The sequence below is a fragment of the Neodiprion pinetum genome, chromosome 7 (genome assembly GCF_021155775.2).
Source record: "Neodiprion pinetum isolate iyNeoPine1 chromosome 7, iyNeoPine1.2, whole genome shotgun sequence".
Taxonomy (NCBI): Eukaryota; Metazoa; Arthropoda; class Insecta; order Hymenoptera; family Diprionidae; genus Neodiprion; species Neodiprion pinetum.
Genome location: NC_060238.1, coordinates 13,133,363 through 13,151,521, shown reverse-complemented (window position 1 = coordinate 13,151,521; position 18,159 = coordinate 13,133,363). Strand labels below are relative to the sequence as shown.

The 18,159-nt window shown below is 40.3% G+C and overlaps 2 protein-coding genes across 2 annotated transcripts in view; one reads left to right on the top strand and one right to left on the bottom strand.

The window, feature by feature from the left end:
* Nucleotides 1–18,159, bottom strand: part of Fife (regulating synaptic membrane exocytosis protein fife) — a 2,091,151-nt gene that overhangs the window by 1,162,470 nt on the left and 910,522 nt on the right. The window contains exon 7 of the mRNA XM_069137999.1: nucleotides 16,223–16,421. Coding sequence (XP_068994100.1) covers nucleotides 16,223–16,421 — 199 coding nt within the window. The remainder of the gene's footprint in view (nucleotides 1–16,222; nucleotides 16,422–18,159) is intronic.
* On the top strand, nucleotides 7,207–13,876 carry LOC124223229 (uncharacterized). Its single transcript, XM_046635006.2, has 2 exons — nucleotides 7,207–9,392; nucleotides 9,457–13,876. Exons 1-2 carry the CDS (start codon nucleotides 8,069–8,071, stop codon nucleotides 13,479–13,481), a joined length of 5,349 nt encoding a protein of 1,782 aa, XP_046490962.1. The 5' UTR covers nucleotides 7,207–8,068; the 3' UTR covers nucleotides 13,482–13,876.

Genomic DNA, 18,159 nt, shown 5'->3' with positions numbered 1-18,159 from the left:
CAAAGACACATTCTCTCTCTTCTTAGCCATTGCGGGAATAAATACTGATTCGAAATAATAAAAAACACTGTAGAAAAACACAAGCAAAAATAAAAGCGCGGAACACTATCCACGTGCCGAGCGACGAGGATTCGAAGGAGGGGAATTGTAGTGGGGGGTGTTGAGTCTACTCTCCTTGCCTGTAATTCGCATGGTCGCCCGCCAACGCAGTCGTGGCGCTAGCAGCCGCCCGCCTTTTGCGCGAAAAATTTGCTGTTTTATGCTTCGTGATTTTCCTTCTCATTTCCTCATTTTTGAAGATAATTAGGTTCTTAGGGAGTCATTTTGAAGATAAAGAATAGATCTGTGTCGCCTCTTTCGCCGAATTGCGAAAAAAAATTCACTGTCCGTTGTGTTTCACTTCAAACATAACGTACTTTCAAGTACGTTTTACGCAAATCTGAAAGCGAAATCGAAAATTCGGCGAAAGAGGCGACACAGATCTATCCTTTGCCTTCAAAACGACCCCCTAAGAACCTAATTATCTTCAAAAATGAGGAAATGAGAAGGAAAATCGTGAGTCTCTGTTTGCGCGCGCTCTTCGAGGCATAGGCAACGCCCTTAAGGCAGGGAATTTTCCAACGTAGATCAAAGGGAACTCGAGCTTACTGTATTATTATTTTTTTTCTCTACCTTTATAATGTTTCGAAAAATCTGTAATCTGATGTATGGCTTTTGTACAGTCATAAATATATTTAAAAAAATGGTGCGATTACATATTATTGGACAAAAGGATTTCTGAAGTATCATTAAACAAATTCAAGAATCATTTGTGGTACTTGAATCGAGCAGTTGCTGCAATGGCCTTTTACGACGATATCTTGTCCGATATCATGAAAAGACATACGGTGTCTAGGCTGAGCATTATCGACGATGCTATAGAATGTCCGAAACGAGCGAAAGTATGTGACAGCAAAAGTTTAAGGGATTTAACTGTAGAGTCATTTATTTCATGCGAAACCGGCAAATTTTTCGAACGTTTTAACATCAATAATGATTTTTTAAAGAGCGATCAAACATAGTGGTCAAATAATAACAATAATGACGGAACGGGCCTTTAGATGGTGAAAAATTTGAAAGTTGTTAACGATACTGCATAGAGAGCAGTAAAATTAATACACGGGTCTAATCAAATTTTATCAAAACATAATGTCATAAAATAATGTATTTCGCTTATTGTATCCGAGTAGATGGAAAAAAAATATCCATGCTAAAGGATTTATAGAAATACGGACACCATGATTGTACCATTGTTGTGTGATTGAAAACAATATTAAAAAAAAATGTAATTGTAAGTTCGATCATCAAAGATACCCCTGGTGATATTTAATGCAACAGTCATTCAATATATTCTCAATTTCACGGTTATATGGTGAGTATTATTCCGAAAAACTCATAAGAGTATATTGAGTAGTATGAAGTTATTTATAATTTCATTTATTTCGTTAAATTATGATCACCGGCTTTGAAACACACCTTTGGCGTGCTGGGATTTCGAAAATTTTATCGCTAGATATCTCCCAAGTTTTGCGTATACCTAGGACTATAGGGAAGACTCGCACCAAATTTTATATTTTTCAGAGCATTATTAAGGTAGGAAAAAAAATAATAATGCAGTGAAGCCAAGTTCCCATTTGAATTACCTTGGAAAATTCAGTATCTTGAAGGCAGTACTTTGAGGTGATCCATAGGTTCCAGGTAGCGCGTACTTTTTTTGAATTTTTTTAAAACTTTTTCCGCCTTTTCCACACGAAATTTCGACATCATTGTAAATCAAGACCATCTTACTACACATACATATGAGTAGTTTCATTAGTTTTCGAACAATTTCTCGGGAAGGGTCCACCGATTTTAATGAAACTCAGTAATCTTGAAGTACCTCATAAAGCATCCCCACACACCAAATTTTAGCCCTCTAGATGCCACAGGTCAAGAGAAATTGTTTTTTTAAGGTGTAAAAATCACCACTTTTAGCCTCATTTCAAGAGTTTGATTCTCATAAACTTCAAACCCAACCCGAATAATTTGCATTAGATTTCTTCTATTACATCATTTAGTATGTGAAAAAACATATTATAGACTCCCAAACTATTTAGGCTTTATTTATAACAAAGTTAAACAAAATGAAAATTTCTGTGAAATGACTATTTTCAAATGGCCACAAATAATTCAATTCTCAACCAATTTGCTTCTACAAGGTCTCATATTAAAGTTAATTTGCAACCAGGAATCGGCAATATTTCATTTCAAAGTTCATGACTTTTCAAAAATCGCTTACTTTGAAAGTAAAAGAAGCAATGAAAAAAGAAACAAGCAACTTCAATATTTAATTTGTCAATAATGATTTTCATTGGTTTTACGAATATTTAAAAAATAATAGAAAATTGCACAAGTTCGGGCCAAGAAAATCCATTTGAAAGATTGTTCTAGACATAAAACACTACACCCTCCTAAATTGAGTTGTCATAAAGGCGTACTTAGAGGTCAAAGTAAGCGATTTTTGAAAAGTCATAAATTTTGAAATGAAATATTGCCGATTCCTGGTTGCAAATTAACTTTAATGTGAGACTTTGTAGAAGCAAATTGGTTGAGAATTGAATTTTTTGTGGCCATTTGAAAATAGTCATTTTACAGAAATTTTTATTTTGTTTAACTTTGTTATAAATAAAGCCTAAATAGTTTGGAAGTCTATAATATGTTTTTCCACATACTAAATGATGTAATAGACGAAATCTAATGCAAATTATTCGGGTTGGGTTTGAAGTTTATGATAATCAAACTCTTGAAAATAGGCTAAAAATGGTGATTTTTGCACCTTAAAAAAACAATTTCTCTTGACCCGAGGCATCTAGAGGGCTAAAATTTAGTGTGTGGGGATACTTTATAAGGTACTTTAAGATTACTGAGTGACATTAACATCGGTGGACCCCTCCCGAGAAATTTTTCGAAAACTAATGGAACTACTTATATATATATATATATATATATATATATGTAAGTTTGAGAATAATCCAAACTACAGCGCGACTATCAGAGGTCGTCCGCTCGGCACACCTACCAAGCCAGAGACAGCGGTCGTCATGCTGATTAGTCGAAACTGCGTAATTCAAACAGAAACACGCAAAAGGCTCGTAGCGCTTGGCGCTAAGGTTTATAATCAAACAAAGTTAATAATTATAAGTACTAGTTGTTGATTCAGGTAATCCTGGGCATAATTCCATATTGTAATTATCTGAATCGTTTGAACATATGTAAATAGTGTAAATATATTACAGTTATTACCAGCATCAACCGCAGTACTTTATTGAAAACAAGATAGCCCTTAACTACGAAAGATAAGGGATTGACCTATAAATCAACAACTATGGCTGTGGTTCGAGCAAAATTCTGCTTTGTCTCCGAGGCATTAGACGCTAGAACCACCATTTTGAGAGTTCGCACAATTCAATTAGAAGGAGAGGACACGACTTATGAATTTCCGGAACACTTTTCAACGAAAGAGAATCATCCAAAACTCTTCGAAACGAAGATCGTGAAAAATATAGTCAAGAGTGTTAAAACACGGGGAAAGTTCCGGAAGGTGTGGATTTCGCTAGTAGATGAACTTGAAGGGCAATACTTAGATGAAGAGGGAAATGTATGTTACGACGGTATTTATTTGGATGAATGTCGAGCGTATGGTGATCCCAGTCCCGTTCCCACCCATAATTTTGAAACCTTTCCGCATGAAAAGATAACGTCACGAGTGAAAAACATGATTCTGGAAAAATTCTCAGGAAAAAACCAGAACGCGGCTATTTTTATGGATCTTTTCGTGAGCGAGTGCACCCGTTTAAAATGTAGAGAAGAAAACTACGCAGAGACGTTGAGATTTTTTTTGGAGGGACCGGCCCTTGACTGGTTTCAAAGCTTTTTGAAAATAAATAGGATTACAAGGCCATGGGAGCATTGGAAAAATTCCTTTTTAGATACTTTTGCCGTGATAGGGTGGCCAGAAATAAAGTATTCATACGAATTTCGTTATTTAAATGGTTCGCTTTTAGAGTACGCACTAAAAAAGAGAAATCTGCTTTTAGACACAGATTCTAAAATATCAGAAAACACTCAAATAAATTTAATTGTTTTGGGCTTACCAGCAAAAATTCAAGTACACATAAATAGAAAAGATTTAGATACAATTGATAAATTAATGTCGCTCATAAATCAGTCAGAAGGTCTTGTAGAGAAAAAAATCAAAACAAAAATCCCAGAGGAAAATAAATCAGAAAAAAAACCATGCTTCTACTGCAATAAAAAAGGATTTCCAAACAGGTATCACTCAGAAGATGTGTGCAGGTTAAAACTCTATGATAAAGAGAAAACAAGAAATGATAAAATACGTATAATAAATAACACGAACATTGAAGAGAGCGTAGCGTCTTCTGACGAATCAAAAAACGGATGGCGACCCCACTTATCAGATTAACAATAGGTATCGAGGATACTCCAGTCGTTGCGGTATATGACTCGGGAGCAAACGTATCGATAATAAATTATGATACAGTGGTAAAATTAAAATTAAACAAAAAAATAAGTGGGGTAAACAAACTCAATACATTTGCAGGCACTACGAATACGTTAGGCTCAATAAATCTAAGAACAAAAATTTTTAATATTTCAAAAACAATATGTTTTTATATTGTAAAAAGTGTCTCTTTTCAGGATGACATTTTGTTAGGTTTAGATGCAATCAAAGAATTTAAACTGTGTCAGAATGAAAATTTGAAAATTTTTCAAAATGATACAAAGAAATGTCAGTTACATGAGAATAGGAAAACAGAATCTATGTCAACAAACATAGCGGTAAACAGTGAGATCTATTTGGAACGCGTGTGGAATAAACACAAACAGCTGTTTACAGAGGACAAGTTCAAAGTAGGCAAAGTAACAGGCTACGAGGCGCCAGTAAAGCTTACCAAAAATAAATATATTGCGCGAAAACCGTACAAATGCTCTATAGCGGATAGCGAAGAAATAAATTCACAAATAAAATCATTACTGAAAGTAGGTTTAATTGAACGCTCGACTAGTCCGTTCGCTTCCCCGGTAACTCTTGTTTTGAAGAAAGAAGAAGGGAGAAAGTCACGGTTATGCGTAGACTATAGCGAACTAAATAAAATAATTATACCAGAATGCCACCCATTCCCAATCATTGACGATCTGCTAATGCAAGTCCGGGATTGCAAATTTTTTACAAAATTAGATATAAATTCGGCCTTCTGGTCAATCCCGATTAGAGAAAAAGATAGATATAAAACCGCGTTTATAACCCAAAACGGGCATTGGCAATGGAAATGTTTGCCTTTCGGCTTAAAATCGTCTCCGGCAATTTTTCAGAGAATTCTGAGTGACGTATTAGCGAAAAACAATCTCGAGAAATTCGCGATAAATTATATCGATGATATTTTGATATTTTCAAAAAATTCTTCAGATCATTCACGTCACATTAACGAATCTCTCATCGCCATAGAAAAAGCGGGTTTTAAGTTAAACAAAAAAAAATGCACATTTGCAAAAAAGTCAGTTATCTATTTGGGACATGAAATAAAAGAAAATAAGATAAAACCTCTAAATGATAACTTAATAGCAATAAAAAAATTTCCGAAACCGCAGAATCAAAAAAATGTGAGGCAACTCTTGGGAAAAATAAATTTCTACTTAAAATACATACCGAAAGCTTCGATAGAATTAGAACCACTACATAATTTACTTAGAAAAAATGTAAAATTCGAATGGACACAAGAATGTGAAGACAGTTTTAAAAAAATTAAAAACTATCTCAGCTCTGAGCCGATATTGGCAATTTTTGACCCGAAACTTCCTATATACATTTTTACAGATGCATCCAAAAAAGGAGTAGCAGCAATTTTAAAACAACCTCAAAAAGACAATTCTAGAAAAACCAGTCTTTTTTTTTTCAAAAAAACTAACAAAACCGCAAGAAAACAAACGCGCTATATTCTTGGAAGTCCTGGCGATAAAAGAGTGTATTTTATATTGGCAATATAAACTTATAGGAAATAAATTCACGATCTTCACAGACCACAAACCGCTTGAAAACTTTAATGTAAAAAAGAGTAAAGATCCTGAACTATTAGCATTATTAAACTACATCTCAAACTTTGATTTTGAAATCAAGTATAACCCAGGCAAAAATAATGCAGAAGCAGATAGCTTTTCTCGAAACCCAGTACTAGATGAAAACACAAGCAGTGAAACGGCTATAAAAATAGTAAATTTTTTATCGATGGAAGAACTGAGGAACGACCAAAAACAATTACATATAAAAAAAGAGGATAAAACAGTAAAAAAAAATAACATTTGTTATAAAATCTTAAATAACAAAGAAAAAATATGGGTGACGGAAAAGTTAGGTATTCAAATGATAAAAAATATACACAACGAAAGTCATATTGGAGTAAAGCAGTTAACTCTGACTTTAACCCCAAAATACTATTTTAAAAACATGCACAAACATATAAAACTTATTTGTCGAGCATGCGACACTTGCGTAAGAAATAAATCAAGGTTCGGAAATTTTATTCAACCCCTTTCACAATTAGGTCCAGCGTTGGAGCCGTTTCAAATAATATCCTTGGATACAATAGGAGGGTTCAGCGGAAACAAATCACCAAAAAAATACTTGCATTTAATCGTAGACCACTTCACGAAGTACGCCTTTGTATTGATCGCAAAAACACAGACAGCAAAAGATTTCATAAATCTAGTAAAAAAAGTTCAGAAAAAGGGAAAAATAAAAGTACTTCTAACTGATCAATACGCGGGAATAAACTCAAAAGAATTTAAAAATTATCTAAAAGCAGAAAACATAACAAACATTTTCACCGCGGTAGACTGCCCCTTTTCAAACGGGCAAAATGAACGGACAAATCAAACATTAGTTAATGCGATTAGGTGTAAAATATTTGAAAAAAAAGACCGGCCGTGGTCAGTCATAGCTGAACAGTGTGTAGAAAACTACAATAACACAATACACAGCACAACAAAGTTTACACCGAATTACCTTTTAAATGGAATTGATAAATACTATCTCCCGTCGGAACTTAACGAAAACAACTTAGAAAATTTAGAGAAAAACAGAAAAATAGCATTTTTAAATGCTGTTCAGTCAACACCCAAACTGCCCGGGCGAAGCGAAGTTCGGCTTACCCGCAGCAAGAAGGCAGCACTAAGCAGAGCACAGATCACCCGACAATCGATAGCCAATCAATGAATCTCTAGTTCAAATTCACTGACACTTGCGCATTTCGCTATTCTCTGACGTCATTCGCTATGAATTTTCTGATTGGCTCTTAGCTATGGGACATGCTTAGTCTTCCTCACGGGGAAGAAGATTCGTTTTCTAACGGTTTCCGCCATTATTCTTCTTTCGGCTACCTCAAGTTCACCTCGTGTTCTTCTCTCAGCTAATTTTTCTAATTGCTTGGCTTCTGTTAACCAAAATTACTGTGTGTAAATTCGCTTTAAATCAATTATTTAATTAATTGTGTTTTGGGTGCATTCGCTGCCACGTGTTACTCTTGGCATTGTATTTATTCGGGTAATTCGCTAACTGTATATAGTGTACAATAAATATCATTATAATTTTTTTGTTTTTTGCCAAATTCAGTGCGCGCAGTTTTTTTTATTTTTCTCTTTTTATTGTGACAAACTGTATCAGACCAGATCCCGAATTCCTCTATTGTTACTCGCTTTAACATTTGGTCCTTCGAGCCGGATCGGTGCTGGTTTGGTCACAATAGAATTGTGCTTGGCTTATTCTCTGGGTTATTTCTCACGTTAACAATTCGTGTTCAGCATTTGGTGTATTCGCTGTGCAGTGCCAATCTGGTGAAAAGCTAAGTGTCAAAGGCATCGCTGGACACATCGGGTGTCGCCTTTGGCGGTCAGTGTACACCGGTACATAGAACTTTTCCGTATCATTTGACCGAAAACTTAGTTCCGGGTCACCAGCACTGTTATTCGCATCATGTCTCTCAACAACAAGGCTGCGCTGCAGCAGGACCGGGTTGATTCTCTGGCCAACATTGATCAAAGACTCACGCCTGAGGCACTTCAGGCGATGTCTCTCGAGCAAGCCATGGCCCAGTTGGCTTTAGTCAATAGAACCGTCGACCGTATTGAGGCCTTGCACGAACGCATTTACGAGGAGCACGAAGAAGTGCTCGAACATGAGTACCACACCACTCAGGTCTATCAACGTGGTGCAACGCTGTACGGGAGCCTGCAGACCCGCTTGGAGGCCAAGGTGAACTCCCTGAAGGCAGAGGCGACACCTAGGCATGCAGATGCTACACAATTTTTCGCGACTGGGCCATCCTCTACTAAATTGCCTCACATAAAACTACCGACATTCGACGGGGATTATACGAAATGGCGTGGGTTTAGGGACTTATTCACCACCCTCATAATTGATGCCGAGCAACTCACTGGGGCACAGCGCATGTCCTACCTCAAGACGCAACTCAAGGACGATGCACTGGCACTCATCGCAAACGTGCCTCTTACAGACGAGGCATTCCCTGCTGCTTGGGATCTCCTCGTCGCGCGTTATGATAACCCTCGTCGGCTTCTCAACACCTACTTGGAGGAACTCCTCACCACAGAGCCAGTGCCTAATCACTCGGCACCTCAGCTAAACGCACTTGTATTACAGACACAGAAAATTATCGATGCGATGGGAACCTTACGAGTCTCCATTGCGGACTGGGACCCTATCCTGGTTTTCGTCACCCTCAGACGTCTGGTACCAGAACTTAGGGAGGAGTGGGAGAGTACCCTGGGCATCTCGAATGAGCTGCCGGCGTACCAGAAATTACAAGACTTCCTCATCGGGAAGGTACGCGCCTGGGAGATCAGTGCCATCGGAGTCACCTCACGACCAACCTCACCCAAGGAGGACAAGGCTTCAACCTCCAAGCTGCTAAAAACCTCTAGCAAGCCCCCAAACACACGGTCACCCTCACATTCCAGCAAGACTGCAAGTACCCCCTCTGGTTCCACCGCTCAAGTATACTATACACCTAAAGAGGCTACAGATGAACCAGGCATCTGCCAACTGTGTAGGCAAAAGCACTTTATTTTGTACTGTCAGCAATTTAAGGTTGCCTCTGTCGCACAGCGCCGTACTATGGTTCAAGATCATCGACTGTGCTGGAATTGTTTGGGACGCCACCGCTCACAGGACTGCCGCACCACTACAAGATGTCGCCACTGTGGCAACAAGCACCACACGGCCATCCATGAAGAATCTCGGGCTAATCCTCAACCGACTGCTGCTTCGGGCAGCTCAGGTACAGAATAGTCCTATTAGGTCATTCGCTATGGACAGAATTCGCTAACTGCAATTGTTTTTAGGGCTCAATTCTCTGGAAACAATAGCCTTACTTGCTACAGCAACTTGCAGGGTATATTCGACAACGGGAGCTCCTCTGACAGCCAGACTTCTGATAGATCAAGGTTCTGAGCTGTCATTCATGACGAATTCGCTACACAAGAAACTGGGACTTCCTCTGAAATCCGCAAACGTGGGCCTACGGGCCATCGGCAACACATCTGCTGGCCGCACATTGGGCTCATGCACTGTTGAGCTACATTCGCTATATGGGAAGAATTCGCTAAAATTACAGGCCCACATTCTCTCTGTGTTGGCGGTAGACTTGCCGTCATACACCCTTATCGACAAGAAATGGTCGCATCTACTGGGACTGCAATTGGCTGACCCGCAATTTCTGCAGTCCAGACCAATTGACATCATTTTGGGAGCAGCACCTGCAGCTTTCATCATGAATGAGAAGATTCGCAAAGGGCCTGTTGATTCGCCAATTGCTCAGTCAACCCTCTTGGGCTGGATTGTCTACGGCTCAGTCAATCCAACTGCTACGAAATATTCGGCCAATTCTCTGCACGTGTCAGCCGACGAACAGCTACCGGATCTGATCTCCAGATTCTGGGACCAGGAAGAACCGCATGATGAGCAGCACATTCGCTATAGTGAGCAGGAGGACGAATGTGAAGCTCACTTTAGATCCACACATTATCGTCACCCAAATGGGCGTTACGTGGTGCACTTGCCACTCAAGGACAAGGTAGAAGCACTTGGGAATTCACTGAGATCCGCACAATTTTCACTGCGTCGGGTTTTGAAACGGATGAGCACGGACACTACTTACAGTGACCTCTACCACAACTTTATGTCTGAGTACGAGAACATGGGTCACATGAAACACATTTCTATGGCAGATCTACCGGAACAACATTGCTTCCTACCTCATCACGGTGTCCTCAAGGAACAGAGCACTACTACAAAGCTCAGAGTAGTGTTCAATGGATCATGCAACACCTCATCAGGAGTTTCGCTGAATGGGATCTTACACGTTGGGCCAAAAATACAAGTAGACATCTGCGATGTACTACTCCGCATTCGTCGGTTTCCAATACTTTTTGGATCCGACATCACAAAGATGTTTCGGCAAATTGACATAGATCCGAAGGACTGGCCGTTACAGTCCATCCTCTGGAAGACCAAGGACAATTCTCAGCAAGCGTACACCCTCACTACGGTCACATACGGCACAACTTGTGCTCCTTATCTTGCTGTCAGGACTCTACTGCAACTAGTAGAGGACGAAGGATCCAAATACCCGCTGGCAGTAGCTCCAATGACTGAAACCCGCTACGTAGATGACATCTACGGGGGAGCTGACACAGAGACGGAAGCGATTGCAATCGCTAAACAAACCAGGGAACTCTGTGCAGCTGGATGCTTCCCATTAACAAAATGGTCAAGTAACAGCGCTCGGTTACTCGCTACAATGTCACCAAACGATCAACCAGTGAACTCGCTACGGGAAATCGGAGATACTACGGTGAAGGTCCTCGGAGTTGGCTGGAATCCTCACCACGATGTATTCCAGTTCAACTATCACTTGGCTGAAGATCCTCCAGCAACAAAACGGGCAATCTTGTCTGAAATTGCTCGTCTGTATGATCCTCTCGGTTTCCTCGCTCCGATCATCATCAAAGCCAAGGTGATCATGCAAGAACTCTGGCTTGAAAAACTGGGCTGGGATGATCAATTGGCTCCGACACAACTCCACAAGTGGACGGTATTTCGAGCGGACCTCACCAACCTTGCTAACCTCCGGGTAAACAGATGGATTAATCTCAAGGAGAATGTGTCTGCAGAGCTCCACGGGTTCTCAGACGCATCCCAACTCGCTATGGCTGCGGTGGTCTACCTGAAGGTGACGGATCTTCAGGGGAATTCGTCAGTTGCACTTTTATGCTCCAAAACTCAAGTAGCCCCTCTGAAACCACTCACAATTCCACGTTTGGAGTTGAACGCTGCCGTACTTCTCACCAGACTTACTCTCTACGTGCGAAAAACACTTAACTTGGAGCAAATACCAATCTATTTGTGGACTGACTCTGCAGTAACCCTCGCTTGGATACAAAGTCAACCCTCTCGCTGGAAAACTTACGTACGCAACAGGGTTGCGAAAATACAAGACACTCTTCCTGGAAGCCGCTGGACCTTTATCGCTGGGAAAAGTAATCCAGCTGACTGTGCTTCGCGAGGACTGTCAGTTGGCAAACTGCTGAAACACCCGCTTTGGTGGTCGGGTCCAAAATGGCTCAGTTTGTCCCAAGAAAACTGGCCAACTATTGAACCACCTGCTACGACCGCAACTCATCAGGAAGAGAGACCAGGTCTAACCTTCATGACATTCGCTAAAACAGATTCACATCCTCTGCAAATTCTCTTAGAACGCTTTTCTCGCTGGGTTTCGCTGGTTCGAACGCTTGGAATCTGTCTACGTGCCATCAGCCGAATGAAAAAGGTGCCACAGTCCTCACTAGCCACCCCGCTATCTGCTGGAGACCTGGAACCCGCAAAATGGCTACTGGTCAAATATACACAAGGCCAGTACTTCTCATCGGAACTCAAGCTGCTTTCTGACGGGGGATTCCTACCAAAAAATCACCCACTCGCCAAGCTGACCCCCTTTGTCGACTATCACGGAATTTTGAGAGTCGGTGGCCGCTTGAAAAATTCGCTATTGGACAGTCAGCAGAAAAATCCAGCGATTCTGCCTAGATACTCACTGCTGACGTCACTCCTCATCGATCATGCACACAAACGGAACTTTCACGGGGGAACGCAATTGACTCTGGCTGCGTTACGCCAATCCTACTGGATTATTGGTGGCCGCGTACCAGTCAGATCTCACATCTTACGCTGCGTAGTCTGTGCTAGACACCGAGGTGTTCGAGCACAGCAATTGATGGGACAACTGCCCCCCTCTAGAGTGACTCCCGCACGAGCGTTTCTACATACAGGATTAGACTACGCTGGGCCAGTCACTCTGAAAACCTTCCAGGGTCGTGGAGCGAAAACTTACAAGGGGTGGATTGCAGTTTTCGTGTGCTTCACGACCTCCGCTATACATCTGGAACTCGTCACGGACTACTCTACAGGCGCATTCATCGCAGCGTATCGGAGGTTCGCAAGTCGCCGGGGCGTCTGCCACACCATTTATTCGGACTGTGGTACAAACTTTGTGGGTGCAGATGCAACTCTAAGGGCTGAATTCGCATCAGGATCAAAATCACTGGGAGAACTTTCACATTTACTGGCTACAGATGGCACAACCTGGAAGTTCAATCCGCCTGGAGCTCCGCACTTTGGAGGTAAATGGGAAGCTGCCGTCAAGTCTATCAAATTCCATCTCACAAGAACTATCGGAGAGCATCTGATGACTTACGAGCAGCTCACTACGGTGTTGACACAGATCGAAGCCGTGGTAAATTCTCGGCCTCTCGCCCCACTCTCGGAAGATCCTGCCGACCTGGAACCACTAACTCCAGGTCACTTCCTCATTGGAGAACCACTCACCGCTGTTCCGGAACCTTCGCTACCTTCAACAACGGAATCGACGCTAACTGGGTACAAGTTGCTACAGCAACTGTTGCAACAGTTTTGGAGACGTTGGAGCAACGAAGTGCTTCAACGTCATCAGGGCATCTCCAAATGGCATCGGGCGTCCAACGACATCAAAGTTGGCTCTCTGGTGCTCCTCACAGATGAGCGGTTCCCACCTACCAAATGGCCACTCGCTAGGGTAATCGCTATCCACCCAGGGAAGGACGGACATACCCGCGTAGTGACACTGAAGACAGCTACCACGGAATTGACCCGACCAATTGCGAAACTATGTGTTCTGCCCATTGAAGATCTTGACGTCTCAGCCGTCAACCCGGGGGAGAATGTTCAGTCAACACCCAAACTGCCCGGGCGAAGCGAAGTTCGGCTTACCCGCAGCAAGAAGGCAGCACTAAGCAGAGCACAGATCACCCGACAATCGATAGCCAATCAATGAATCTCTAGTTCAAATTCACTGACACTTGCGCATTTCGCTATTCTCTGACGTCATTCGCTATGAATTTTCTGATTGGCTCTTAGCTATGGGACATGCTTAGTCTTCCTCACGGGGAAGAAGATTCGTTTTCTAACGGTTTCCGCCATTATTCTTCTTTCGGCTACCTCAAGTTCACCTCGTGTTCTTCTCTCAGCTAATTTTTCTAATTGCTTGGCTTCTGTTAACCAAAATTACTGTGTGTAAATTCGCTTTAAATCAATTATTTAATTAATTGTGTTTTGGGTGCATTCGCTGCCACGTGTTACTCTTGGCATTGTATTTATTCGGGTAATTCGCTAACTGTATATAGTGTACAATAAATATCATTATAATTTTTTTGTTTTTTGCCAAATTCAGTGCGCGCAGTTTTTTTTATTTTTCTCTTTTTATTGTGACAAACTGTATCAGACCAGATCCCGAATTCCTCTATTGTTACTCGCTTTAACAAATGCAGAAAAAATACACAATCAAAATAAAGTTTACTATGATAAAAATAAACGAAAAATAACATACGAAGTCGGTGATCTTGTTTATATTCAGAACGGAAGTCGGTTAAATAGGAAAAAACTTGATCCGGTCAGAGTGGGCCCGTTTAGAATAAAGAAAAAAATCTCTGACTTACTGTATATTATTGACTCGGGATTTAAAACACCAGAGTCAAACGTTTATCATGCAAATAAAATGATCCCCTATTTCCAGACTCCTGACTCCTGAAACATAAGTCTGGGAGGGGGGGGGGAGGGGGGGATGTAAGTTTGAGACTAATCCAAACTACAGCGCGACTATCAGAGGTCGTCCGCTCGGCACACCTACCAAGCCAGAGACAGCGGTCGTCATGCTGATTAGTCGAAACTGCGTAATTCAAACAGAAACACGCAAAAGGCTCGTAGCGCTTGGCGCTAAGGTTTATAATCAAACAAAGTTAATAATTATAAGTACTAGTTGTTGATTCAGGTAATCCTGGGCATAATTCCATATTGTAATTATCTGAATCGTTTGAACATATGTAAATAGTGTAAATATATTACAGTTATTACCAGCATCAACCGCAGTACTTTATTGAAAACAAGATAGCCCTTAACTACGAAAGATAAGGGATTGACCTATATATATATATATATATATATATATATATATATATATATATGGGGCATTCCACGCCAATTCAACCTGCGTTTTACCCTTGACCCATTAGATTTGGTGCGTAATTTTTTCTATGATTGTTCTTAGTTCAAAAGCTGCTCTGTTTTTTTTTTTTTTTCTTTCGACTCAATTTGAATTTGCGACAATTTTTAGAAATAATTTTATCGACCGACCTAAATTAAAAATTTGAAAAAATTCTTAATAATCCTACGTCAGATATAAAAATTTTCAAGGTTGGACCCGGAGTGGGACGATTTTCCCTTCTTACTGCTTACAAACTTTTACTGACTTACTCCACTAGACCACCTAGCCACCTGAACTTCGAATTTGAACTCTCTACTAATTTTTCTCGCGAAAAAATATATACGACTTTTTTATATCATTTTGATGATCGGCCGGGTCCGGTCTAAATGTCTTAATACAAGAGTGTAATTAGTTACACTTTCAAAGCCATGTAGGCATAAACTTAGGATAAGGGAGTGAATCTACATAGGTATGTGGGTATATACGCAAGGTAAAGTGTTAAATTTTCACATGTATAATGGTATATGCGTAGGGTAAGGAGTTAAATCGGCATACCAATAAGGGCATAAACGTTACAAAGGTTGAAGATCGATAGAAGGTCATAAATCGAAGGTTGAATGTCGAAGATTCTCGACACGACGGCGGCGGCGATCGCTTTATATAATACTAGGGAACGGAGACGCGCGCTCACGCGCGCGAGCGGCTGCTCGTCGGCGCTGCAGCGTTGGTGACACATTTTTAGATTGGTGACCACACGACTGCGCCAATTTGCGAACTCTTAGATTTCTGCTTATTACTGTGCACGAAACACTCTATGTATTTCAAAGTATTTGCATAAGAAGGTAACAGTACCCGATTGAAATTTTCAATAATTTCCATTCTGGATTCTGCAATTGACTGCACAGATTTCAACTAAGTGTCGCAAATAATTACACATATACTTTGTTTCAACTGAATCATAGGTGATTGGCAAGCTGATAGCGAGACTCCGTACATAGTCAAACTGACAGCGAGACTCCGAAAATGGAATTCTCGTATATCGTCATTTCGACGGAAGCGTGGACCACACACGTACATACGCAACTGTCAAACTGACAGCGGGACTCTGAACATGGTACATAGCCCAGCGACCAATCACAGGACGAATAAAACGACAACAATGCTCGCGAGTCGTGACACACCAACTTTTTAGTAGTTGATGGTACGATATATATACGAGCAAAATTACCGGTGGTCAATTATAATTTACTATTTCTTGAATATCTGGTAAACCACTGATAGTAATGCTTATCCAATCGAGTGAGCGATCGTAGCAAGCGTACGTGCAGAAAAATCAGTTTTACTGTGCGTACTGACCCTGCACGAGCTTTAGCGAGTAAGGGTTTCAAAGCTCGTTATTAATTAATTTGCTGATAAATCATTCAACATTTAACTTAAGGGAGATAATGAATGGGAAGAAATGGGCATGAGAGTTGTTCGATCTGCCTGACTCTGTGTCTCAGCATAAGAAGTTACACTTGTGAAACCAAACTCACCTGCGGATGGAGTTTGCTTGGAGAGCCTTTCACCCCAGTCGTTTCTCTCGATTCTATCGGCCGGCACGGCTCTATCGCCTCTGTCACCTCTATGATCACCGTGGCGCCGTTCCGGTGATCCACTTCTCGACTTGCTTCGCCATTCTAGCTCCCGCTCCCACCTGAGCTCCTCACAACGCTCTCCTGCAACCTTTCGAAACTATAAAATTAGAATATGGTTAACGGTCGATAGAAGGGACACCACCACATAAATGGTAATATTGATAAGCGAGGTTAAGGCCATTGAGGGTTGTAACACTGCGGAAAGATTCACACCTGGATAGAAGGTTCACGCAACAATCACACCCTGGAACAACTTCCGAATATGTCGCACCTTCTAATTTAACTTGACAATTGAGTTTAGACCTCATCTTTGATAATTCGATTGAAACTTTGACTGTCGAACCTTCAGAGCCCCTAAATTTATTGCACACATATTAACATATTTTTATGTATGTATCTTTCTGCTGTAACTTGCGTAGCTGGGAGTATTTGGAAGAGTGGACGAAGGAATTGAAGTTTCAGGTGCTTTGATGAGAGAGTCTACGTTTATTGTCTTGGTACAAACTCGGTTGATTAACGAGGGCAAGAGCCAGTACCTTATCGCTCTCTAGACGAATCTGTCTGTTCTTTTTCTGCCCGCTCGTCTAGCACACCGGGCGTGCACACACACCTGCGCAACACATACGCAACCTCGCGAGGCTAGTTTGGCGTCGCTATGCTCGAGTTACTGCACTTTCTACGTTATAGAGATATCTCGCCGGCGTCGTCGCTTGAAAGATTTAACCCTTTACCCCATACATTCACTTCCCACGACAAGTCAATAAACGGTTGACCACGACATTTTTTAATCTCATCAAGGATTTTTTCCACGTTGGTAGAACCATTGAAAAGCTTCTAAGAATTTTTTCACATTTGTTAAATCACTTGTCTCTACCCTACGATTTTTCACAGCTATCTCAAAAACATCTAAATTGGTTTTCATGAGGTGACAAAAAAAATTTGCTTACCGAAATGAAACATTTTCACGCAAGATTCAGAGTGGGATCTCGTTTTTTTGTATTTTTTTTTTATCATCTCATATTTATTTAATCACTTATTTTCATACCTGTTCAAAATCTATTTTAACACGTGCCACATCTCCAATTTGATCACTGATTTTTTAAATCGTTTCTCCAGTTTTAGAACACAGAACTAAGGATTTTTTTTTCAATTTTAATACATTATTTTTTGAAATATTATATTTCATAAAAAGCGTTCTGGAAATAAATTTGAAAAAAATCGTGAGTGTATTTCAGTACTACGAGACAATTTAAAAATCAGCAATGAAATCGGCGGTGCGATATGTATTACAATTTATTTTTAACATGTTTGAAAATGGAAAAAACGATTGATGAAATAAAACAAAAAAGTTTTAAAACAGGAAAAAACGAGGTCCTACACTGAATCTTGCGTAAAAATGTTTCATTACGGAAACTAAATTTTTTTTGGTATTATAAAAATCAATTTGGGTGTTTTGAGATTGGTTAAAAGAATCATATGGGAAAGATAAGTAATTCAGATATACAGGGTGGTACATTTAGGTTGACACAGCAGAATATCTCAAGAACCAGGCATTTTAGAGAAAGATGTTTGAAATAAAAGTTTCATGGTTCAAAGGGGGAAAAGCACTGTGCCATCGTACTTTTGATTTGGTGGAGATTCACAAGGTCATTTGGAGGTCGACATTGTTTTTTTAAATAGGGAAATGTACTTTTTTCACATATTTGCATTTTACACATAAAAATGAAAAACTTTTATTCCAAACTTTTTTTGTACAGCATCAATTTTTGAAGGTATCACAAAATTAATAAAATAGCTAGTAGGAAGATCTGGTGACCGAGCAGACTAATGTATTA

Bases quoted from the DNA above. Each gene is read 5' to 3' on its own strand.
- LOC124223229 (XM_046635006.2), top strand. From the start codon at position 8,069: ATGTCTCTCAACAACAAGGCTGCGCTGCAGCAGGACCGGGTTGATTCT. The intron at 9,393-9,456 runs GTACAGAATAGT...AATTGTTTTTAG, and splicing joins TGCTGCTTCGGGCAGCTCAG to GGCTCAATTCTCTGGAAACA.